Source organism: Trachypithecus francoisi, unplaced genomic scaffold, assembly GCF_009764315.1.
Source record: "Trachypithecus francoisi isolate TF-2019V2 unplaced genomic scaffold, Tfra_2.0 Lachesis_group0, whole genome shotgun sequence".
Taxonomy (NCBI): Eukaryota; Metazoa; Chordata; class Mammalia; order Primates; family Cercopithecidae; genus Trachypithecus; species Trachypithecus francoisi.
Window position 1 is genome coordinate 155,405,096 of NW_022681453.1, and position 26,723 is coordinate 155,431,818.

General features: G+C 38.5%; 1 protein-coding gene across 4 annotated transcripts in view; it reads left to right on the plus strand.

Annotated features, from left to right (window-relative positions):
• Positions 1–26,723, plus strand: part of PIK3CB (phosphatidylinositol-4,5-bisphosphate 3-kinase catalytic subunit beta) — a 186,307-nt gene that overhangs the window by 141,883 nt on the left and 17,701 nt on the right. For all 4 annotated transcript variants that reach the window (XM_033212501.1, XM_033212503.1, XM_033212502.1 and 1 more), the window contains 7 exons: positions 91–279; positions 4,578–4,699; positions 8,610–8,753; positions 10,635–10,734; positions 14,797–14,975; positions 15,803–15,912; positions 17,338–17,416. In XM_033212501.1, the coding sequence (XP_033068392.1) occupies positions 91–279; positions 4,578–4,699; positions 8,610–8,753; positions 10,635–10,734; positions 14,797–14,975; positions 15,803–15,912; positions 17,338–17,416 (923 nt within the window). The remainder of the gene's footprint in view (positions 1–90; positions 280–4,577; positions 4,700–8,609; positions 8,754–10,634; positions 10,735–14,796; positions 14,976–15,802; positions 15,913–17,337; positions 17,417–26,723) is intronic.

Below are 26,723 nucleotides of genomic sequence, written 5' to 3' on the forward strand. Positions count from 1 at the left end.
TTATTATATATAAATGTATATAAATTTACTGACTGTTTGCCAGTAGCGTTTGCACAATTAAATTCTATAATGAGCATTTTACTTTCATAGAGTCGAGGTGGAAAAAAGTTTCTTCCTGTATTGAAAGAAATCTTGGACAGGGATCCCTTGTCTCAACTGTGTGAAAATGAAATGGATCTTATTTGGACCTTGCGACAAGACTGCCGAGAGATTTTCCCACAATCACTGCCAAAATTACTGCTGTCAATCAAGTGGAATAAACTTGAGGATGTTGCTCAGGTAACAAAAGATCATTTCTGTAACTTTTTTTGGGTGTATGGTACTTGGTTGGATTCACATGAAGTATCCTTTTCTCATAGGTGTATTTTCATAGATAGGATAATTTAAGCAGGAGAAATTTTGCGACTTTAAACTCTTTTTTTTTTTTTTTTTTTTTGAGACGGAGTAGTCTCGCTCTGTCGCCCGGGCTGGAATGCAGTGGCCGGATCTCAGCTCACCGCAAGCTCCGCCTCCCGGGTTTACGCCATTCTCCTGCCTCAGCCTCCTGAGTAGCTGGGACTACAGGCGCCCGCCACCTCGCCCGGCTAGTTTTTTGTATTTTTTAGTAGAGACGGGGTTTCACCGTGTTAGCCAGGATGGTCTCGATCTCCTGACCTCGAGATCCGCCCATCTCGGCCTCCCAAAGTGCTGGGATTACAGGCTTGAGCCACTGCGCCCGGCCGACTTTAAACTCTTATACTCTAAGTAGTGGACCAGAATATTTCCAGTATTTAAAAATCTCAGATTTGGGGTAGGATTGCCATACCTTTCACCAAATACAATTGAAACATTGATCTTGGGATAATTATCTATCAAAAGTACCACTTGCTGAGACCTGGGTACCTTCTACCAGCTTCATCAGTGAACTCAAGAGTTTTAAATCTTTTAGACTCTTTTGCAATGCCTGTTCTAGAATGAATGTCCATTGTTTGAAAATTACATCTATTACAGAGAATAAATAATGTTTTAGATAATATATCATTCAGGTCAATTTTAACATTCATTTCAGTTGTCCAGTATTGCTGGTGCCTTTTGGCAGAATAGAAAAAAAGTCCATTTTGCTTCAAAAAACTACCAAATTGTAGTTCCTTGATTTAGTTTTGAAGACCCTGCCAAAAAGTACTGGCATTTATTCAATTCAAACAACCCACCAGTGCTCAATAGAAAGCCCTTGAAATGGTTTTTTTTTGATCAGAACAAATAAATTTGCTCTACTAAAATAACCAAATTTTTTTCATGTTACTTATTTAAGTTCAATGAATCTCTCTAGTATGTAGTCTTAGGAAATCTGTAGTGACTAAAAATTCAGTGAAGAAATACAGATTTATCTTAATTATATGCATTTTAAAAATCTTTGGATTTATTGTTTCACTTCTCAAATTAAGTGTAGAAAGGATTTCTTTTGTGTTCACTTTTAGTGTCTAAAGATCTTTGGAGCCAGGCATGGTAACACACACCTGTAGTCCCAGCACTTTGGGAGGCCAAGGCAGGTGGATCGCTTGAGCTCAGGAGTTCCAGACCAGCCTGGGCAACAGGGCGAAACCCTGTCTCTACAAAAAATACAAAAATTAGCTGGACATGGTGGCATGTGCCTGTAGTCCTAGCTGCTTGACAGGCTGAAATGGGAGGATTGTTTGAATCTGGGAGGTTGAGGCTGCAGTGAGCCAAATGCCATTGCACTCTACCTGGGGCAACAGAGTGAGACCTTGTCTTAAAAAAATAAAGTGGCTGGGGTCTGTGGCTCATGTCTGTAATCCTACCACTTTGGGAGGCTGAGCTGGGCAGATCAGGAGGTTGAGACCAGCTCAGCAATTTGAGACCAGCCTGGGCAACACAGCGAAACCTTGTCTCTACAACAAATACAAAAATTAGCTGGACATGGTGGTGCACGTCTCTTCCAGCTACTCAGGAGGCTGAGGCTGGAGGATCATTTGAGCCCAGGAGGCCGAGGTTGCAGTGAGGCGAGATTGTGCCATTGCATTCTAGCCTGGGTGACAGAGGGAGACCTGTCTCAAATCAATCAATCAATCAATTGATCTTTGGAAACGTGTTATATAATTACATTATTGTGTGTACTTCGCTTAAACTTGTTTCCACCTTAGACCAAATTAGACTGAAAAGAAACTATTTTATTTTAATTGCTGTAGAATAGTTATTGTCTTCTAGCCACTCATGTATTATCTAAATTCAGGATTCGTTTTCCATGAACCTTCAGTAATGGAAAACAAGATCTAAGCATTTTTTTACCTGACACATTTGCCTGTTTCTTTTGGATAGTGTCTAGTGCTGAGTGCATGTCTAAGAAATACATCATATTATTATTTCATTAGAATCACAATGGAAAGAATTTCTTGCTGTACTCTTAAAAGCTGTCTTATAGAGAGATTTGGTGAGTTTTTGGCAATTTATTTAATTTTACACTTACATGATTTAATTTTTAATAATTATAAATAATCTTACCCAAGTCATTACTTTCCGATGGTAAAGTTGTTTTTAACCACAACATTGCTGAACCTCTAGTATTACATAATCTTATCTCTCCTTTTCAGTGTTATTTATGGGCAGTGTTTTCCAAGTATTAACTGGAGAGATGAGGGTTTTTTTTTTATTACTACTATTTCAAAACCTCAGGAAATGATCTCTTCCCAACTCTTCTGCCCATAAAGAAGACTGCTGGTCCATTAGGGCCTTGGGCAAAGCAGGGAGGGGGGCTCTGTTAGTGAGAAAAAGTGGGGATGAGGTTGGTGCTTTATGACTTTACACCAGTTATTTCTGAACCTGTTTTCATCACTATACCCTTAGGAGCTTTTATAGACTATTTTCCCCCCAATAACCCATGAGATTTTGATTCTATAGATACATGATACATCTGTTCATATACTGTATGTGTATCTGTGCTTTATACATAAAAAAAGAGCAAGCTTTATTCAATATAGGGTTAAGAATAGCTAAGAAAAACTTAAGTTTAAAGTTAAAATTTAGGCTGGGTGTGGTGACTCAAGCCTGTAATCCCAGCACTTTGGGAAGCAGAAGCGGGATCACTTGAGGCTAGTTATTTGAGACCAGCAACATAGCGAGACTCTATCTCTACAAAAATAAATAAATGAAATAAAATTAGCTAGGCATGGTGGCGTGTGCCTGTAGTCCTGGCTACTGAGGAGGCTAAGTTGGGAGGATCGCTTTTACCCAGGAGTTCAAGGCTGCAGTGAGCTATGATGGTGCCACTGCACTCCAGGCTGGACAACAGAATGAGACCCTGTCTCTTTAAAAAAAAAAAAAAAAAAAAGTTAAAATTTAAAAATTAGCATTTCACTATATTTGCTAAGTAACTATGTAATTTATTCACATAGGTGAATTGTAATGTATCAAATTACATATATAAATTAACAATTTATGCTGAGTGCAGTGGCTCACGCCTGTAATCCCAGCACTTTGCGAGGCTAAGGCGGGTGGATCATCTGAGGTCAGGAGTCTGAGAACAGCCTGGCCAACATGGTGAAACCCTATCTCAAAAAAAAAAAAAAATTAACTGGGCATGGTGGCGGGTGCCTGTAATTCCAGCTACTCAGGAGGCTGAGGCAGGAGAATCGCTTGAATCCGGGAGGGGGAGGTTGTAGTGAACCATGATTGCGCTGTTGTACTCCAGCCTGGGTATCAAGAGTGAAAGTCTGTCTCAAAAAGTAAGTTAAGTTTATATAAATATATACTAATAATAGAGAAATTAAATTTTAAAAAATCATTCAAAAGTATTGTTTTCCCAAAAATATTTTTAAAATGTAAAACAACTGAAAAAATTAAGCTAATTTTAAAAAATTACCTTTAGTTAACTTTTATTTACTTTTGCTTGATATGAGAAAATTCCTTTTAACTTAGCTGGTAGATTCTCATTTAGATATTGTTGACTTTTTGGGGAGGGCTTGGCATAGTTAATGATAGGTTGAATAACTTGTAGAATTAAGTAATAAAATATAAACTGTTTTACTGAATTCTCAAAGCTTAATTGGTCTGAGAATCACACTTAACATCCACAAGATAGTCAACAAGCTTGCAGGCCTCCTCTCCCAATATGACTTTGAGCAATCAATTGAAAGAAAATCCTCTAATCATTGCCATCTATTTGCCATAGTTTATAGCACTGATCTTGCATACATATCATATACCTTCCATGACATTGATGTCAATGGTGTTTATGTGATACCCAGGAAAATACAATGAGAGAAATTAAATACTAAGGAATAAGATTTTATCAGATGGGGTTGAGCTTTAGGAAGGCTACAAATTCAACATTTTTTTCTCTCTCACCCATAACATTTATTTTGGGGTAAGTACTTCATAGCTTTTCAAACTTATCAATAGAATGTTTCAACAACAAAAATAACCTTTATTAGTCTGTATTAACAGGAATGGATTTTTGAGGCATCAGTAATTAAAAGTGTGCTTTGCCTTCTTTTGACCTATCTCGGTGCTCCTGTGTGTCAAGGAAAATTAGATTACTTTTGTCCCCCATTATTTCTGAACCAGTTTCATTTTTTAAACAGCTTCAGGCGCTGCTTCAGATTTGGCCTAAACTGCCCCCCCGGGAGGCCCTAGAGCTTCTGGATTTCAACTATCCAGACCAGTACGTTCGAGAATATGCTGTAGGCTGCCTGCGACAGATGAGGTATCTTCTGCAGGTGGTTTTCTTTGGGGAAAGGAATAACTTGGGTGGGTTTGGGACGAGAGTGTCTCCTTGATGTCTCATAAGAAAGAAAGGGGCTCAGAATTATTCACAGTTCAAAGCATTTGCTCATGTCCTCCTGCCGTGTCCCCCACTCAATGTTTATACTAGAAAAAAAGCAAAAGCTTACTGGGTCAGAACGTCCTCAAGATCACCCTCAGGTTTGATGACTCACTAGGAGGACTCAGAACTCAGCACATAGTCACTTACAGATATAATTTATTGCAGCAAAAGGATACAGAGCAAAATTTAAGGAGGGAAAAAGGTTCATGGAGTGAAGTCATGAGGAAACCAGGCATGCATAAGCTTGTAAGAGTTCTTTTCCAGTAAAGTCACCCTGAACACTTCTAATTCTCTCAGGAGTTGTGATAATACAAGTCTGCAAGGGAAGCTTGTTAGAGACCTGGTGGCCAGGGTTTTTACTGGCAGCTATCACATAAGCACCCTCTGCCTAGCATGTACCAGATTTCTATACTCCCAGCAGTAAAGTGGATATACCACATAAACCATTGTTTGCACAAATAGTTTAGGTGCAGTGAGCTACTCTTATCAATTAGGAGGATGGTGGGAACCCTTCTGAAATCTTAATTCCCAGATGCTAGCCATGGGCCAATCCTATAAGCAGACTTGTTAGAGGATAGCAGCTAAGCCTGCTGTGTTACCCCTTTTCTTCACACAGTCTATCCACCCTCCAGAATTAAGAAATGTTAATTTTTGTCATGGGTTTAAATATATATATATATATTTTAAGCAAATACATTACAGTTAAAGTTGAAGTCCTCGGCCGGGCGCGGTGGCTCAAGCCTGTAATCCCAGCACTTTGGGAGGCCGAGACGGGCGGATCACGAGGTCAGGACATCGAGACCATCCTGGCTAACACGGTGAAACCCCGTCTCTACTAAAAATACAAAAACTAGCCGGGCGAGGTGGCGGGCGCCTGTAGTCCCAGCTACTCGGGAGGCTGAGGCAGGAGAATGGCGTAAACCCGGGAGGCGGAGCTTGCAGTGAGCTGAGATCCGGCCACTGCACTCCAGTCCGGGCGACAGAGCGAGACTCCGTCTCAAAAAAAAAAACAAAAAGAAAAGTTGAAGTCCTCATAGTTTCCTTATCCAGTCTTGATTATTTCTCTTCCTTCCCAGAGGCAGACATTATCATGAATTTGCTTCTGTATCACATTTTTCTATTTCATATATATCTATGAAAATATAGACATGGAATTGTTATTGCACAAATGTGTCTTGCCATGTGCATTAGTTTATAGCTTGCTTTTTAAAAATTCATCCAGACGGCTGGGTGTGGTGGCTTATGCCTGTAATCCCTGCACTTTGGGAGGCTGAGGCGGGCAGATCACTTGAGGTCGGGAGTTTGAGACCAGCCTGGCCAACATGGTGAAACCCCATCTCTACTAAAAATAAAAAAAATTAGCCAGGAATGGTGGCCAGCGCCTGTAATCCTAGCTACTCAGGAGGCTGAGGCAGAAGAATCACTTGAACCCAGGAGACAGAGGTTACAGTGGGCTGAGATCATGCCACTGCACTCCAGCCTGGTCGAAAGAGCAAGACTCCATCTCCAAAAAAAAAAAAAACATTCAGCCAGATGTGGTGGCTCACACCTATAATCCCATCACTATGGGAGACGAACGTAGGCAGATCGATGAGCCCAGCAGTTTGAGACCAGCCTGGGCAACATGGTTAAGCCCCATCTTTACCAAAAATACAGAGACATTAAACTGGGTGTGGAGGTGCACACCTGTGGTCCCAGCTACTTGGGAGGCTGAGGTGGGAGGATCACTTGAGTCCTGGAGGCGGAAGTTGCAGGAGCTGAGATAGTGCCACTACACTCCAGCCTGGGTGACAGAGTGAGACCCTGTCTCAAAAAATAAAATGCAAATACATAAATAAATAAAAATAAAAATTCAGCATTAGGTTTTTAAGGTTAGTCTCTCCCATTATGTTTAAATGTTGTTTATTCCTTTCACTACTGTGTAATATATTCTGTCATAGGGATATATCTTATTTAATTTATTCCCTATTAAGGAACATTTAAGTTTTCTCCACATTTCCCTATTATAAATAATGCTTCAGTGAACATGCTTGTAGTCTCCCTTGGTTGGTGCATTTGTGAGAATCAGATTCACTGAAGAAATGACTGTCTCAGACAATGAAGTTTATCCATTTTCTTTCTAACTTCAGAAATGAGTTATGTACTTTATCGTTTTTGAAAAATAAAAGCCCACAAAATAGTATAGATACTATGATCCTTTTTTCTTTTTAAAATTTTGTATGTTTTAAGCTGTGTAATAGCCAAAAGAAATTACACAGACTTACCAATAGTGCTTATTTCTGGGGAGTGAAATTAGAAGTGTGAGAGAAGAGGGTTTCCTACTCCTTCTATTCCTATACTTTCTATTTTTTACACTATTTATAGGTTATATAATGGGCATGAATTTTACAATAAACCTAATCAAGATTGTATTATAGGTAGTTGGTTAAAAAATGAATTCCCAGTTGCTTCACCATCTCTTTAAGTTTGCATTGGAGACCTTTTGTGGAGGTGCCACCTGGTTCTCCTTGGGCTGAGCCAAGTGTTTTTCTTAAGTGTATTGATCCCTCTGAGGAGATATCTGTGATCTGTGTATTCCATGTAGCTAATTCTGGTGGTTTTTCTATTGTGAAATTTTCTGGTTATGAGTTTTTGGTTTTGGTATATAGTGCCCTGGGTTTCAATCCCAGATATCTGTCTTAGACTAACTAATTTCTTAACCATTTATTACCCAAGACTATGGAGAGTAAGTGGAGCACTTGGGGCACTTGGGCTTCATACCTTATACTGGTAGAATTGCCTCTGATGGGAGTGTGTTTACAGGTGAATGGTTTGGAGATTGACACAAAATAGAGAACCACTAACCTTAATTAATTCAGCTCAGTTAATTACAATGTTTTCTGTTATATTATTTCAATGATCAATTCCCACTTATAAATGTATTCACTTTCTCATCCTTCACACTCTTTGAAGTTAAGATTTTAATTGTACTTTGGTTATCTGGGAGGACTTACTTAACCCGAATGACAGCAAAGGAAAATAAATTGTGAAAGTACTGGTGGAATTTTTATTTTAAAAATAATTGTTTGACTAAGCACAAACTTTTTAGCATGATCAGAAATCAGTATTAAAGTACCTAGTATTTTTGGTAACTCTTAGCTGACTGAAAATACAGTCATGAATTTTAACAGTCTGTAGTAGTCCATTTTCACACCATTATAAAGAAAAACCTGAGACTGGGTAATTTATAAAGGAAAGAGGTTTAATTGATTCACAGTTCCACATGGCTAGGAAGGCCTCACAAAACTTAAAATTATGGTAGAAGGCGAAGGGGAAGCAAGTACCATCTTCACAAGGTGGCAGGAAAAGAGAAAGAGCAGGGGAAACCACCACTTGTGAAGCCATCAGATCTCATGAGAACTCACTCACTGTCATGAGAATAGCATGGAGGGCCACAATGATTCAATCACCTCCCACCAGCATGCTCCTTTGACACATGGGAGTTACAGGGATTATAATTCAAGGTGAGATCTGGGTAGGGACAAAAGCCAGACCATATCACAATCTAATTCATGTGATTAAAATATATCTAGTATCTGTTCTTTGACCCTCTTCACTCCCCTTTTTCCATCTGAAATCTTCAGTTTTTTTGTGATGTTGTAGCAGTGGTACAGTGAAGGCAAGCATGTAGCAAGCCTGGCCCAAAAGAACCATTGTGTTTCAACAAGTTCACATTTGATAGTTTGATAGGGAGGGATCTTTTTCTGGCACAGGTTGTTTGGTTACTCACTGTGTCTTTTGTTTCTTTCAGTGATGAAGAACTTTCTCAGTATCTTTTACAACTGGTGCAAGTTTTAAAATATGAGCCTTTTCTTGATTGTGCCCTCTCTAGATTCCTATTAGAAAGAGCACTTGGTAATCGGAGGATAGGGCAGTTTCTATTTTGGCATCTTAGGTAAGTCTTTTATATTTTAATTTGAGCCCACCAGGTGCTTTAGTAACTATAAACCAGCATAATATATTTAATAGAAAAATAGCTGCTTTAGTTTTTTTCTGAACAATTTATAATAACATTTATATGGTTTTGGTGCCTTCTCCTGTTTCTTGATACCTGCACTCTTGATTTTCAGGATTTGACAAAGTGTCCAAGACCCTTATGTGTCCCTCCATGCCTGCTTGATTTCTTCTTTATTTCTTCCTTCCTTTCTTTTTTTTTTTTTCTGTTTCTACCTGCTTGCTTTTTAACTGAAATTAATAATGTATTGCTATTTTCCAGTAAAGTGTACTTATTGTCTTAATATATTTGGGCTGAATGCAGACCTATTTATTTCTTCTAGAAAGCTGTGGGTGGTACTGTCATTACTAGTGTTATTGAGTGAAGGTAAATGTTTACTATAATGGCAGCAATTTTGTTCAGTTTCTTTATTAAGTAGGTAAGAAGTACATGAACCTTACTTCACCAAGTTCATATAAGAGTAAAATCAGGAATGAGAATTAAAGTTATTACTTTGTTTTCTAAGGAAATTGTATTAATATATTTCTCATTTCTGACTGTGTACTCAGACATTTTTTTTCCCCTCCCAATCTGGACTTCATAGTACTGAAACTAATGCTTACCAGAAATTTTTTAAAAAACTACCCTTTTTCTTTCTTTCTTTCTCTCTTTCTCCTTCCTTCCTTCCTTCCTTCCTTCTTTTCATTTCTTCTTTACTCTTTGCTGAGCTTCTCAAAGGCAATAAGCTCTATAATGTGCTCTTAATTTTAGTTTTATTTCTGAATATGGTTTTCTTATTCATATTTTTTTCCACTCTTTTTTACTTCCTTGTGTTGTTCTAGAACCTTTTCTTATTTTTAACTTGTCTTTTCTCATTCATTCAGTCTTAGTTTTTAAACCCCTCAGGGAATAACAAAATAAGTATTCCTTCCTTTTTCAAATATGTACATCACTCTTTAAGTGAGAAAAAAATTAGAATAGATGCTAATCAGGGCATTAGTCAATTATTTAATACCAGTCAGACTTCATAGATACCTGTTTCAGCCTATTGTCTTTAAATTGGTAAGACTGCCTTACCCCTACAAAAAGCAAATCAGGTAAGATGTACACATTTTAGATTTCTTGGAATAAAGAATTAACTAATTATAGAATATCATAGCTTTTGAACTTTGAAGTTTAACAAATTGGAAAGTTGACCCATCTCACTAATAATTATGCACAAAATAGCCAGGTGTGGTGGCTCACACCTATAATTCCAGCACTTTGGGAGGCCAAGGCAGGTGGATCACTTGAGGCCAGGAGTTTAGACCAGCCTGGTCACATGGCAAAACCCTGTCTCTACTAAAAATACAAAATTAGCCAGGCATGGTGGCGCATGCCTATAATCCCAGCTACTCGGGAAGCTGAGGCAGGAGAATCGCAAGTATGAAGGGGCTGGCCACCCCATCCACATTCCAGCCAGAAATGGGGAGAGCAGGGAAGGGGAGGGACCAGCATTTCCTTCTAAGTCCAGGACTCATTTTTTGTGCACATCACTTTATCTTGCATCCTGTTGGCTAGAACCTAGTCACCTAGTGACATCTAGCTACACGTTTTTATTTTTGGCAAGCTTGAACCTGGTGGGTGGAGGTTGCAGTGAGCCGAGATCACACCAGTGCACTCCAGCCTGGGCAACAGAGTGAGGCTGTCTCAAAAAAGGAAGCGACTAAGGAAATAATAATAATGCACACAATGACCATGCCATCATAAGTTTATTTTTTGTAGAATAAAGAAGTCAGTATTTATTCGGTGATCTGAAGTGTTTGATAAACAAACTGTTTGGATATCATTAACTTTCTGCAGGTCAGAAGTGCACATTCCTGCTGTCTCAGTACAATTTGGTGTCATCCTTGAAGCATACTGCCGGGGAAGTGTGGGGCACATGAAAGTGCTTTCTAAGCAGGTATCAGCTATTTTGTTTATTCATTTTTTCTTTTTTTGACAGACAACATTTAAAGCATGAATATCAGCTTGTTTTAATCTTCATGTTCAATCTGATACATGGTGTTTGGTCAGTTTTATCAAATGCCATTTCTCCCACCACATGTATTTCATAGAAGTCTCAGTAACAAACAACTTGATTAATACATTCTTTTATCAAAATTTAGGTCAAAAAGTGAAGTTTTGATGAACTTAGCAGAAAAATATTAACTGAATGCTACCTGAAAAATAATTACTCGGAATTCCTAATATATTCTATATTAATCCCAAAGTGCTAAGAAATGCAAATGTGAACCACCATGCCCAGCCCCACCCCACCCTCCCCCCCCCCCCTTTTTTTTTTGAAATGGAGTCTCACTCTGTTGCCCAGGCTGGAGTGTAATGGCACTATCTCAGCTCACCGCAACCTCCACCTCCTGGGTTCGAGCGATTCTCCTGCCTCAGCCTCCCGAATAGCTGGGACTACAGGCATGTTGCACCATGCCCAGCTAATTTTTTGTATCTTTAGTAGAGATGGGGTTTCACTATGTTGGCCAGGCTGGTCTCGAACTCTTGACCTCGTGATCCGCCTGCCTCGGCCTCCCAAAGTGCTGGGGTTACATGTGTGAGCCACTGTACCCGGCTGCCTCACCCTATTTTTATATCAGATTCCTGATATCCAGTTAAACTACTCTTTTCTAATTCCTTTGCATTGCCAGAAGAACTCTCATAGGCTTCCATTAGGTGTTTTTAATATTTAGGATTTTTCATGATGTTAAAAACTTTTTCTGATCCCTTCCTTTTGAAAAGCCCATTAATGATGGTAATAATAGCTAATGTTTATTCATCACTTATTATGGGTCATTTATTCTTCACAACAACATGGAATCAATATGATTAATCCTCTGAATTTTATAGAACCTTGAAATATATCTCACATCTCTGCCCATTTCCCTTGTGTTTATGGCTATCATCCTAGTCCAAGCTACTATTCTTTTTCCACTGGACTTCTTCATTAACTTCCTAAATTGTGCCCCTTGTTTCCCTTCCTACATGTCCCCCCACATTCTGTACACAGAAGATAAAGTGACCTTTTAAAAATGTAGACTATGGCCACATGCAGTGGCTAACACCTGAACACCCAGCACTTTGAAAGGCTAAGGTGGGAGGATCGCTTGAGCCCAGAAGTTTGAGACTAACCTGCACAACATAGTGAGACCTATCTCTAGAAAAAATTAGAAGGTGGCTTGCAACTATAGTCCCAGCTACCTGAGAGGCTGAGGTGGGAGGATTGCTTGAGCCCAGGAATTTGAGGTTGCAGTGAGCTATGATTTGACTGTACCACTACACCCTAGCCTGGGCAGCAGAGCAAGACCTTGTCTCAAAAAAAGAAAAAAAGTAAGTAGATTGTATTACATCATTTCCCTTTTAAAATCCCTTCAATACTTTTTCATTGCACTATGAGTAAAATTCAAATTTTCTGCCAAAGCCTATTAGGCCGTATGTAGTCATAACTTGCTTAATGTCATCATATAACCAGTTTCCACACTGCATATTTCTTGAAGCCTCAGCTTGATGTTAGAGACAATAAAAGGATGATGTATGTATGAACAAATTATTCTTACTCCTGTTTTTCTTTTTTTTATTGATGAATTGTGAGAGGAAGACTTTACCCTGTACATAGCAGTTCTTGTTATTACTATAAACTTATAAAAGAACAAGGTGTTGAAACACTTCAAGTATTAGACTTATGGCCATGGGGTATTCAGGACACTGTTCCAGGAAGTGTGGATATCAACACTAATTGTTGATGGAGCATGAAAACTTTCAACTGTACAGACATGGAAGAAGTTTCAAATTTCAAATACTTGTAAAAAGTTCCTATTTGCTTAGCCCAGTTTTTATCTGGTTGCCTTGTCACCAGTGTTTGTACGGCTCCTGAAACTGTTGAGAAGTAGAGTGATCTGTGGTTTTAACAGATGGCTAACTTGGCAAGTTTCAGTCATCTCAATTTTATCATCAAGCTGCATAGGTCCTTCCTAGTTTCCTGTGAGCAAGGTCTCAGCCTCTGTGGAAACTGCATGCTTGAATTCATATCCCTACATAGTCTTAGTGGTTTCCTTGCATAGAAGCAGAGTTTAAAAATGAAAATGTGTTATAAATTAAATCTCTTGTTCATGGAATTTCAAGCCACATTGTTTATATTTGTGATATACATATTTTGTATGCTTGTTACATACTGTATACTTTTTAATTCTATTTTTAACATTTGTTTTTTCCAGTTTTAATGATATACTCATAAAATAAGGTGCTCCTTCTTTATGCGTGGCTGAGGTTGTTACGAATTTTACATAATATGACATAAAAGACCCTCAGTTATTAAATAATAAAGTTGAATTTTATTTATTGTTACTATGTATTTATTTATTTTATTTTTTGTGATGGAGTCTCACTCTGTAACCCAGGCTGGAGTACAGTGGCATGATCTTGGCTCATTACAACCTCTGCCTTCCAGGTTCAATCAATTCTCTTGCCTCAGCCTCCCTAGTAGCTGGGATTACAGGTGTGTGCCACCACACTCAGCTAATTTTTGTATTTTTAGTAGAGAGGAGGTTTCGCCATATTGGCCAGGCTCGTCTTGAACTCCTGACCTCAAGTGATCCAACCACTTCAGCCTCCCAAAGTACTGGGATTACAGGCGTGAGCCACTGCACCTGACCCTTATTTATTTATTTTTTGAGACATAGTCTCACTCTGTTGCCCAGGCTAGAGAGTGCAGTGGTGCGATTTTGGCTCACTGTAGCCTCCAGCTCCCGGGTTCCAGTGATTCTCCTGCCTCAGCCTCCTGAGTAGCTAGGATTACAGGTGCACACCACCATGTCTGGCTAATTTTTGTATTTTTACTAGATAGGGGGTCCATGTTGGCCAGGCTGGTCTTGAACTCCTGGCCTCAACTGATCCACTTGCCTCAGCTTCCCAAAGTGCTGGGATTACAGATGTGAGCCATTGCACCCAGCCTAAAGTTGAATTTTAAATGTAATGGTTTTGATTTAGTTGGCCATTGTTGATACACCTTGTACTACTTGCATAAGTTTTTTTTTTTACTTGCATAAGTTTTGATGGCCATAGTTATTATAAAAACAAGTAATTTAGATTTGAATAACCAATAGTATGTCTGTATTCACACTTTATTATAAAATAATTATTTCTAGCTATTCTGTTAATGGAGATAGAATATATTGAAATATCATACAAGAGTGATGACAAGAAGTAGATATTAAGGTTGAATAGTAAGAACCTTAGAGTTACTTCTACATAGGTTTTTCTCTTATACTATGAAGTTGGCCAAATGGACTGGTTTAGGTTAGTGATGTCTCAAATTCTACTATACAATGAATTACAGAATATTGAATAGTTTGTTTCATATTTTTCTTTTCTTTTTTTTTTTTTTTGAGACAGTTTCTCACTCTCTTACCCAGGCTGGAGTGCTGCAATGGTTTAATCTTGGCTCACTGCAACCTCCGCCTCTAAGATTAAAGCGATTCTTATGCCTCAGCCTCCCGAGTAGCTGGGATTACAGGCAAGTGTCACCATGCCTGGCAAATTTTTGTATTTTTTTTTGTAGAGATGGGGTTTCACCATGTTGCCCAGGCTAGTCTCAAACTGCTGACCTCAAGTGATCCACCTGCCTCAGCCTCCCAAAGTGCTGGGCCACATTTATCTTCTTAAGTACCCATAGTGTGCACCTGGCCCACATTTATCTTAAGTACCCATAATCTAAGTCTGCTTTTCTTGAATTTGTAAGATTTTGTTGAAGAAAAGGTTTAAAGAAAGTTTGAAAATGATGCTATAACAACTGTTAAAAATAAATTGTTTATTGTATGTAAAATGCTTTTCGTAAGTCAGACACTATTTTTACTTCAGCTGGTTATGTGTGTATGTTTATGAGTCTGTGTTGGAGCAGGTGTTATTGATTGATGTGATCACATGATATTATATTACTTTTAGTCAAATGAATTTTTGGTGTGGGGAACCTATTTTTCAGGTTGAAGCACTCAATAAGTTAAAAACTTTAAACAGTTTAATCAAACTGAATGCAGTGAAGTTAAACAGAGCCAAAGGAAAGGAGGCCATGCATACCTGTTTAAAACAGAGTGCTTACCGGGAAGCCCTCTCTGACCTGCAGTCACCCCTGAACCCATGTGTTATCCTCTCGGAACTCTAGTAAGTGACTGTACTTTGCCCAGTGAATCTCCTATGAATAACAAGCAGAAAGTCACTGCCTTAGGGGAGTAGTAGGGTCAGCTGTCAGCCTCAAGAAGTAGAATATAATTAAGGAAGGAAAATCTTAAAAGTTCTCCGAGGCTATGCTTATATTCAATATGATGTATGCTTATCAGCTAAACTTACCTGTGGATTTAGTGAAACTTACTACAAATGAATTTATATTTCAATTATATGTAATTAAATTTATTTTCTATATTACTGATTTGTAAGAGTTGACAATCCTAATAAGCAAAATGTTGCAAACTATAGTAAATGATTTACTGATTGATTTTCCTATTTTAGAATGAGATCTTGTCTTGAGTGAACTTATTTCTCACTTTCTCATTCCCTACAAAAGTAATAATGGAAAATAATAATCTGTATTCAGTATACTATCAGTATTCAAATGAATCCCTTGTTAAGAAATTAAGAATGGTCTCAAAATAGTTCTGATTTTAATCCAATGATTTGTTCTAATTTTTTATTCACTAAATGTAATAATGTAAAGTTAAGCAAATAAAAGGAAACGAGAGGAGGAATGTTAAGTGGAGAAGGTGAGAAGCGAATCTTGGGTTTTGAGTCCAGCCTATTTTGCATTAGTATATGCCACCCAAGGCTGTCCTCATTGTTGCTTTTCTACCAAATGGGACTCTTCTAAGTCTGACTGTTCTGCAGACCTGAAAGGAATAGGTGAGGAGTTTTCCCAAGCCTAGTATATCTTGGTAAAATTATAGTCTTCTGTATCATTACACTGAAGTTGACTCATTTTCCCCACTTGATTTCAGTGTTGAAAAGTGCAAATACATGGATTCCAAAATGAAGCCTTTGTGGCTGGTATACAATAACAAGGTATTTGGTGAGGATTCAGTTGGAGTGATTTTTAAAAATGGTGATGGTAAGTCTTGAGATTTTTAACATCATCAAATTTCTTAGAATTTTTCATTTGTTGCCATTTTGCTTTGTCTGAAAGGTGATGTGTAGTGTAAGTGTGTAACAGTTTGCAGCCAGGAAGGTAGCTATTAATGGTCATAGAGTCAAATTCAACGTGTCCTAAATGCCTTTTTTTCCCTCTTATAAAATGATTTATACCATTCACTTAAATACACTGTCCTAATGAACCTTCTTTTGTTTTCCCCTACAAAATACAAAGTGCGCCTACTCCTTTGATTAAAAAGCTTTTGAAATACAAGATATTATTTTTCTTTTTTTTTTTTTTTGAGACAGGGTCTCACTGTCACCCAGGCTGGAGTGCAATGGCACGATCTTGGCTCACTGCAACCTCCACCTCCCAGGTCCAAGTGATCATCCCACCTCAGCCCCCCAAGTAGCTGGGACTACAGGCACATGCCACACCTGGCTCACTTTTTGTATTTTTTGTAAAGATGGGGTTTCACCATGTTGACCAGGCTGGTGTCGAACTCCTGAGCTCAAGTGATTCACCCACCCCAGCCTCTCAAAGTGCTGGGTTTACAGGCATGAGCCACCATGCCCAGGCAAGGATATTTTCAGTAATATATTCATACATCCTGTTTCAGTGATAGCAATATTGATTTTGCTGCCATTGTTTTGTATTTTGATGAAAGTACCTGACAGACTCAAAATTTGTGAAGGAAATGCCTCTGAAGTAATCACACCAGCCAATAGTGGTGACTTGTTAGTTGTGTGACTACAAACAAGTCACAGAAAACTAATTGAGCTTCAGGTTTTTCATATCCATGAGAATTATAGCATCTGTATGTCAGGGTTATTAAAAGGAATTGAGATAACATAAGTAAATGTGCTTATTGGAATGTGCTTACAACTTACAAAGAACTCATAGGGTTTTGCTTACATTTAATGTCACTTGACCATACAAATGTCATTATGTGGATGTCACTAGTTTTATGTGCTCTATTCCCCGAAAATACCCTTAGACATGATAATAGATCCAACCATTACAGTTTTGTATGCAAAATGTGATGCAGTTACTTATGTGATCTTAAGAACTCTCTGTGTGGTTGTAAAAGCAAGCAAGAAGGAAAAAATTAGCCATGTAATTAATGTAATACACATACAGTGTAATACAAACAGTATTACAGCATACAGTTAGTACAGTAACTTCCACATGGTAAACAATTTTTAAAAATCTTTTAATTTAATGTCTAAAATAATGTCACAGGGACATGCTATCCAAAGAGTGTAATATTTGTTATAAAATTAGTGAAAATATTAGCACAGCATTTGTTAATGTTTTTAGTTAATTCTGAGTTAGTCTTGAATTAATTAGTTACAGGGCATAAAAGGGAAAGCACTTATAATGAAGCAGTTTTGTTTCCCTTAGATTTACGACAGGATATGTTGACACTCCAGATGTTGCGCTTGATGGATTTACTCTGGAAAGAAGCTGGTTTGGATCTTCGGTGAGATCTAGTCTTTTTTTTTTTTTTTGGTCTAATGTTGTCTTCCCACAGCAAAATATCTAGAATGTCTTGTTAATTCATTCCCTCTTGTTCTTATTTTTAGTTGTTGTTCATAATAATATTTATATAGCACTTTACAATGTACTTTCACGGCCGGGCGCGGTGGCTCAAGCCTGTAATCCCAGCACTTTGGGAGGCCGAGACGGGTGGATCACGAGGTCAGGAGATCGAGACCATCCTGGCTAACATGGTGAAACCCCGTCTCTACTAAAAAATACAAAAAACTAGCCGGGCGACATGGCGGGCGCCTGTAGTCCCAGCTGCTTGGGAGGCTGAGGCAGGAGAATGGCATAAACCCAGGAGGCGGAGCTTGCAGTGAGCTGAGACCCGGCCACTGCACTCCAGCCTGGGCAGCAGAGCGAGACTCCGTCTCAAAAAAAAAAAAAAAAAAAAAAAAAAAAAAACAATGTACTTTCAAATATGTTGTCTTGCCTAAACTTCTTCAGTTTAAAACTACACATGTGACTGAAATTCCAGAAAGAAGGAATAGGTTTGAATTTTAATAAGGCTTGGACAGACAGCAAGAATTACATTCCAGCCTATGGTTTTGAAAGATGTACTGTGGGTCATGGCAATGACAAAGCCAGAGAAAGTCCTGTGCCTGTTTATACTTAGTCCGGGGACATTCATTTCTCTACCTACCAAGGGAAAAGAGAGGAAAATGTTTAGGTGCATTCTCAGGTTTTTAGCTTGCCACCGTCAATAGGAGTAGATAGTGAGCAGAAGAAGTTTGTGGTGTGGTGACAGAAAAAAGGAAACATAAAATCAAGCCTCAGACTGGGAATTGTATTCACAATGAGCAGAACAGGGGGTAAATATTTAAAGAGCCCATAGAAATGAACATAAGGAAAAGATGTGAAAAGGCATTTTATAAAAGGTATAAAAATAAAGTATTAGGCATGGTGGTACACACCTGTAATCCCAGCACTTTGGGAGACCAAGGTGGGCAGATCACTTGAGGTCAGGAGTTTGAGACCAGCCTGGCCAACATGGTGAAACCCTGTCTCTACAAAAATAATAATAATAATAAGCCACTATAGGCATGTGCCTATAGTCCCAGCTACTTGGGAGCTGAGGAGGGAGGATTTCTTGAGCCCAGGTGGTCAAGGCTGCAGTGATCCAAGATCACGCCACTGCACTCCAGCTTGGGTGACAAAGTGAGAACTTATCTCAAAAAAGGAAAAAAAAGAACTCTTAACTTTTAAAATGGAATTATTTATGTACTTTCATAATATATCAAACTGTATATAAATTCTAAATATTTCATAATTTCTATTTTTATTTTATTGACTCCTGAACTATTTAAAATTACAGTTGGATACAGTGGCTCTTGCTTGTAATCCTAATATTTTGGAAGGCCAAGGTGGGAGGATCGCTTAAACCCGGGAGTTCAAGACTGCCCTGGGCAACAGAGCAAGACCCTATCTCAGTAAATAAATAGATAAATAAATAAAGTTTAATTTCCAAAGGCATACTTTTTTGTTTATCTAAGATTTCTAATTTTATTGTGTTGTTATTGTATCAAGTATATATTCAGATCTATATTCTCATTAAAGTTCAGTTTGGATTTGTCACTTCCTAGATATGTTACAACCTCCTATTATAATTGACATTTGTCGTTGCCTGCCTGCAATCTTGCCAGTTTTTATCTTGATCTTATATTGGTTTTTTCTTTTTTTGTTTGTTTGTTTTTTGAGTCAGAGTCTTACTCTGTCACCCAGGCTGGAGTGCAGTGACACGATCTCAGCTCACTGCAACCTCCTGGGTTCAAGCAATTCTTGTACCTCAGCCTCCCTAGTAGCTGGGATTACAGGCATGGGTCACCAGGCTTGGTTTATTTTTGTATTTTTAGTAGAGACGAGGTTTCACCATGTTGGCCAGGCTGGTCTCAAACTACTGGCCTCAAGCATTGATCTTGTATTTGTAAATCTGTGCAAGGTTGGGTTTCTCTTAGCCTCTGTGCCCTCCTTTATCATTAAGAAATATGCCTCTTAATCCCTAGTAATTTTGTTTTAGTCTGTTTTGTCCAAAATTGACATTTGTATACCAGCTTTATTTTGGTTAGTATTTACCTTTGTATCTTTTATTTTTAACTTTTATTTCATTTTATATTTATCTCCTGTAAATAGCATATAGTTGAATTTTTTTGTGAGGATGGATTTACTCCAATATGAAAGTATTTTATTAGGAAATTTTAATTGTTTATTGTGATTACTATATACTTATTTATTTCTACTATCTTATTGTATGTTTTATATTTACAACCTTGTTTTTGTCCTTTTTCTCATTTCCTTTTGTTGGATTGATAGGGGTTTAAAATTTTCATTTTCTCTTTCTATAAAATGCTTTTAAAATTCTTACTTATTAAAAAAAATTTTTGTTAGAGATGGAGTCTCACTCTCACCCAGGATTGAGTGCACTGGCATAATCATAGCTCACTGTAGCCACAGACTCCTTGGTAACACAATCATAGCTCACTGCAGTCACAAACTCCTGGGTACCAGCAGTCCTCTCACCTCAGCCTCCTGAGTAACTAGGACTACAGGCACATGCCACCATGCCTGGTTCATTTAAAAATTTTTTTGAAAGTCAGTCTCTCACTATGTTGCTCTGTCTGGCCTCAAACTCCTGGCCTCAAGCGTTCCTCCCACCTCGGTCTCCCAAGTTTACAGGGATTACAGACATGTGCCACCATACCCAGCTCTTATATAGAATCTTTATATGCTATATTATTTATTTTAGGGAATATTCTTAAGTTTTTAGACTGCATATTTGATTTAACAAATTCTTTTTTTTTTTTTTGAAACGGAGTCTTGCTCTGTCACCCAGGCTGGAGTGCAGTGGCTGGATCTCAGCTCACTGCATGCTCCGCCTCCCAGGTTTACGCCATTCTCCTGCCTCAACCTCCCGAGTAGCTGGGACTACAGGCGCCCACCACCTCGCCCGGCTAGTTTTTTGTATTTTTAGTAGAGACGGGGTTTCACCGTGTTAGCCAGGATGGTCTCGATCTCCTGACCTCGTGATCTGCCCGTCTCGGCCTCCCAAAGTGCTGGGATTACAGGCTTGAGCCACCGCGCCCTGCCTTTTTTCTTTTTTCTTTTGAGACAGGAGTTTTCCTTTTGTTGCCTAGGCCAGAGTACAGTGGCACAATCTCAGCTCACTGCAACCTCCACCTCCCGGGTTCAAGCGATTCTCCTGCCTCAACCTCCCAAGTAGCTGGGATTATAGGCATGTGCCACCATGCCTGGCTAATTTTGTATTTTTAATAGAGATGGAAACGGTTTCTCCATATTGGTCAGGCTGGTCTCGAACTCCCGACCTCAGGTGATCTGCCCGCTTCGGCCTCCCAAAGTGTTGGGATTACAGGCGTGAGCCACCGCGCCCATCCTGATTTAACAAATTCCAAAGTTAATCCATAACTTAGCCGTCTTCTTGATCATTATAGGTACTTAAGGATAAATTCTACCACTTATATTTTAACTAATATTTAACAACTCCTTATATTAGTTATTTGTTATGGTGAATTTTTACTAGAATTTCTTATATACAATTTTAAAGATTTCTTTATTCACTATTGCTTTTTGTAACATACTCCCTCATTCCAGGTTTTGTCTAAAAACGAATTTATATTACCCTCAATCTTGAGTAAGGCTGGGCACGGTGGCTCACACCTGTTATCCCAGCACTTTGAGAGGCCAAGGTGGGTGAATCACCTGAGATCAGGAGTTCAAGACCAGACTGACCAACATGGTGAAACCCCGTCTCTACTAAAAACACAAAATTAGCAAGGCATGGTGGCACATCCCTGTAGCCCCAACTACTTGGGAGGCTGAGGCAGGAGAATCTCTTGAACTCAGGAAGAGAGGGTCACAGTGAGTAGAGATGGCGCCATTACACTCCAGCCTGGGCAACAAGAGCAAAACTCCGTCTGAAAAAAAAAAAATCTTTGTAATAGTTTAGCTGGGTATGGAGTTTTTGTTTATTATTATTGGGATACAGTATAATTGTCATATCACAATTCACTGGTTTAGAGTGTACATTTCAGTGGTTATATGCATTTTCTGAGTTGTGCAACCATCACCACAGTTAATTTTACAACATTTTTATCAACCCTCCAAAAACCCTGCACTCCTTAGCTGTTACCCCCATCCCTCTCCCTGAAACCGCTCCAACTCTAGGCAACCACTAATTAATTTTCTATAGATGTACCTTTTTTGGACATTTCATATAAATAGAAACACAATATGTAGGCCTTTGTCACTGGGCTTCTTTATCTAAGCATAATGGCTTCAAAGTGTATTCAAGTTTTAACAGTGACCAGTATTTCATTTCTTTGAATCATTGTCAAGCAATATTCTTTTGCAAGGATGTGCCACATATTCATACATTAGTTAATGAATATTTTGGTTGGTTTCACTATTTTGCTATTATGATAACTGCTATAAAACATACATAGATAAATGTACACAATTAATGCTATAAACATTTGTGTACAACTTTTGAGTAAATCTGTGTTTTAAATTCTTTTGGTAAATACCTAGGATTAAAATTACTGGGACTGATGTTAACTTTATGTTCAAGTTTTTGAGAAACTATCAAACTGTTTCCCACACACCTGCATCATTTTACATTCCAACCAGCAATGTGCAAATGTTCCAGTTTCTCTTCATTCTCACCAACACTTGTTATTGTTCATCTTTTTTTTATTATTGCCACCCTAGTGGGTTTTGAGGTGTTATTTCATTGTGGATTTAATTTGCATTTTCCCAATGACTAATGTTGTTGAGCAGCTTTTATGTGCTTGCTGGTTATTTGTATACTTTCTTTGGTGAAATGTCTATTTAGATCCTCTGCTCATTTGTAAATTGGGTTATTTGTCTTTTTATTGTTAAGGTATAAGAATTCTTTATATATTTTGTATACTGGACCCTTCTTAGATAAATTATTTGCAAATATGTTTTTCTGGTTGTTTGTTCACTTTAATTTTTAAATAGTGTGTGTGGTAGGAATCTAACTTTATTCTTTTCTGTTTAGATATATAGTTGTCTCAGCACCATTTGTTGAAAAAATTATTCTTTCTTCATTGAATTATCTTGGCATCTATGTCAAAAATCAATTGATTATACATGTGAAGGTTTTTTCCTGAACTCTAAGTTCCATTCTATATGTCTGTCCCTATGTGTAGTTTTGATTACTGAGACTTAATAATAAGTTTTGAAATCAGGAAGAATGAATCCTCCAACCTTTGTTCTTTCTCTCTTTTCATTTATCTGGGATTGTGTTAATTTTTCCTTTGTTTCTGAATAAGAATTTTGCTACTTGATAGGTTTTCCTTCAGCATGTCTAATACATCATCCCACTGTCTTCTGGCTTCCCTGGTTTCTAGTGAGAAATCAGCTGTTAATCTCATTTAAGATCCTTGTAAGTGATGAGTCATATCTCTCTTGTACCTCTCAAGATTCTCTTTATTTTTGGCTCTTGACAGTTCGATTATAATATGCCTACTTCTGTTAGAGTTTATTCTACTTTGAATTAATTGAGCATCCTGGACATATATATTATTGTTTCTCATTGAATTTGGGGAGTTTCTGGCCATAATTTTTTCATATATTTTTTCTGTCTCTCTCTTACCTCCTTCTGAAACTGCCATTATGCATTTATTGCTATGCTTGATGGTGTTCTATAGGTCTCTAAGGCTCTGTTCTTTTTTCTTCATTATTTTTTCTTTTGTTTCTCTGATTAGATAATTGACCTATCCTCAAGTTTGCCAATTTTTTATTATGCTGGAATCTGCTGTTGTGCCTTCCTGGTGAATTTTTAAATTTCAGTTATTGCCCTTTTCAACTCTGGAATTTCTGTTTGATTCATTCAAATAATTTCTATCTATTGATAGTCTTCCTTTGTTGATACATCATTCTCAGTTTTTGTGTTTTGTTTGTTTTGAGATAGAGTCTCGCTCTGTCGCCCAGGCTGGAGCATAGTGGCGCGGTCTCGGCTCACTGCAACCTCCACCTCCCAGGTTCAAGCAATTCTCCAACTCAGCCTCCCGAGTAGCTGGGACAGTGACAAGCGGCCACTACAACTCCTGGCTAAATTTTTGTACTTTCAGTAGAGACAGGGTTTTATCATATTGGCCAGGCTGGTCTCGAACTCCTGACCTCAAGTGATCCACCTGCCTTGGCCTCCCAAAGTGCTGGGATTACAGGTGTGAGCCACCACAGCCAACCTTATAATTCTTTAGACATGGTTTCCTTTAGTTCTTTGAACATGTTTAAAATAGAGGTTTTTAAATCTTTGTGTAATAAGTTCAAAATTTGAGTTTCCTGAAGGTCAGTTTCATTGAATACATTTTTCCTGTGTATGTGCCATGCTTTCTTGTTTCTTTGTATGTCTCATACTTTTTGCCAAAAACTGTTCACTTTAAATAATTTTACAACTCTGAAAATCAGATTCCTTCTCCCTTCAGGATTTGTTGTTGTGGCTGTTTGTTTATTTCAGTGACTTTTTTGAACTAATTACGTAAAGTTTGTATTTTCTGTCATGTGTGGTCACTGATGTCTTTGCTTAGTTTATTGGTCAGCTAATGGTTGACCTGATTTTCTTAAAAGCCTGGAATCCACCCCTCATCCAGTCTGCTGAGGCACTTTATGCACATGTTGGGTCATGCCTTCAATAGTCAGCCTGGTAGTTCAGAACTGTGCCTTAGCCCTAACTTTCTGCTTTCACAAAGCCCCCAAGTTAGCCATAGTTGAGAGCCAGGGCCTTGTAAGCTCTTTCCTCTGCATGTACACAGACCTGGGAATCCACAATAGTATCCATGCACATGGCCTTCTAGATTCCTACCAGTAATTTTGGAGCTTTTCAATGCACCATATGGACATCTAATCACCTATCTTTTCCTTTTAAGCTTTCAGTTAGCTTGTTGGTTCCCCCAGCTGTTATTTACCCCCAAGACAGCTTCAATGTTAAACAGATGCCTCTGAGTGTTTTTGAGAAACTCCCCGGGAAAAAGGCAGTTCATGCTAGGTGAGGGCTGAGTCAGGTCAAATAAACATAGTATTGTAAGTGGGATCTTCCTGGAAACTACCAGAGAGGCCAAAGAATGACAGTTCTGTGGGAATTGGGCTTTGAAGGAGCTCCAGCTTCATTTTTCTTTCCCCTAGTGGCTGTCAGACTTGCATTCACCATGATTGTGGGCTGTTTGTTGTCAAGGCTACCACATAACTGGGAAGGGGGTTGGGACTAGGCCATGGTAAAACAAAAGAGATTCAAGGGTGTGTGTGTGTGTGTGTGTGTGTGTGTGTTTTAAATAAACACTCATTGGATTGCTGCAAGCCTTTGTTATATTTTCAGAACTCTAAAATAGTTGATTCCGACAATTTTTGTCCGTATTCTTGTTGCTTTTATGGAAAAGTAGATATTCAGAGTTTGATATCATTTGGCTATAGAAGTTTGAAATCCAAATTGGCTGTTTTCCTCAGAAGCCTTGAGGATATTATTCATTTGTCTTCTCGTCTCTGTATTTAGAAGTCTGTTCTCAGTCTAGTTATTGGTTCTTTGTAAGTAATGTCTTTTTTACACCTTAGTGCATCAAAGTTTCTCTTTGCCTTTAGTGTCTGCAGGCACAATACACAATTGTGCATGTGTATTTCTTTTCTTTTTTTCTTCACCATTTTCATTGTGCCTTTTCAAAGAAGTCACATCTTTTAGTTTCTAAAAACTTTGAACATTTCCTTCAATATTGCAGTTCTCCTACTCTCGTCTTTTTCTGCAGCTCTAGTAGATTTATGTTAAATTTTCCTATTCTCTCCTTTATGTCTCTTAACTTTCCATATTTTCTATCTTTTCATATCTTATTATAACAGTTTTACTTAAGTCTCTGTGTGCTCTGGCATTGAGACCAGGCTGAGTCTTTTCATATCTTTATGTGACTTTCTTAGTAATTTCCTATTCTTTTCCAGTTAATTAATTATCTCTGCAACAGTGTTTACTCTCCTGTATTGTATTTTTTTTCTGCTTAGACTGTCTATTCTTTTTCATCTCTTTCATTTTAAAGTCTCTCTCTCTTTTTTTTTTGGACGGAGTCTCGCTCTGTCGCCCAGGCTGGAGTGCAGTGAGTGGCGCAATCCTGGCTCACTGGAAACTCAGCCTCCTGGGTTCACGCCATTCTCCTGCGTCAGCCTCCCGAGTAGCTGGGACTACGGGCGCCCACCTCTGCGCCCGGCTAATTTTTTGTATTTTTAGTAGAAACGGGGTTTCACCGTGGTCTCAATCTCCTGGTCTCGATCTCCTGACCTCGTGATCCACCTGCCTTGGCCTCCCAAAGTGCTGGGATTACAGGCATGAGCCACCATGCCCAGCCTTTTTTTTTTTTTTTTTTTAAACGGAGTTTCACTCTCTCGCCCAGGCTGGAGTTCAGTGGCACGATCTTGGCCAACTACAATCTCTACCTCCTGGGTTCAAGCGATTCTCCTGCCTTAGCCTCCCCATTAGCTGGGATTACAGGAACCCGCCACCATGCCCGGCTAATTTTTGTATTTTTAGTAGAGGCAGGGTTTCGCCATGTTGGCCAGGCTGGTCTTGAACCATTGAACTCAGGTGATCAACCTGGCTCCGTCTCCCAGGTCAAAGTGCTGGGATTACAGGCGTGAGCCACCACGCCCAGCCTAAAGTCTCTTACATACTGTTCTTTTTTAGTTCTTGGGATATTACTTTTTCATTTATCTGCGTAACTTTATTCATTTCCTGATGTAGTTAATAATACTCAGTTTTGAATTCATTATTGATGGATATTATGTTTCTGTAAAGATCCTTTGCTTTCTGGGTTATGAATATATCTGTAAAAATGAGTTTGTATTTTGTTTGTGCTGTTGCCAAAGGCTGGTACACACGATCAACCAGTTTTTATGTTAACTCCCTACCTTCAGACCATCACACCTCATAGTTTATATTTAGATCTCACAAGAGAGTGTGAGAAGGCTTGAATTTTTGCACTTACACGAAACTGTTTTTTTCTTGCCCACCCAGTTTCTGGGGGTAGATGGGAAACTTTATACCACATCATCTGATCAGTGAACAGATACTTCAAGTTCCAGTCCTCCCAAACCTCAGCTTTGTGTAGTGTGGGATATGATGAGGTTTCTCTTCAAATAATCTGATCAATATTTTATTCTTTAATTCATATTACCCCCTGCTTTTTTTCTCCTTTTTCTCCCTTTTTTTTCCTTTTTGCCTTTGTTAGATGCGC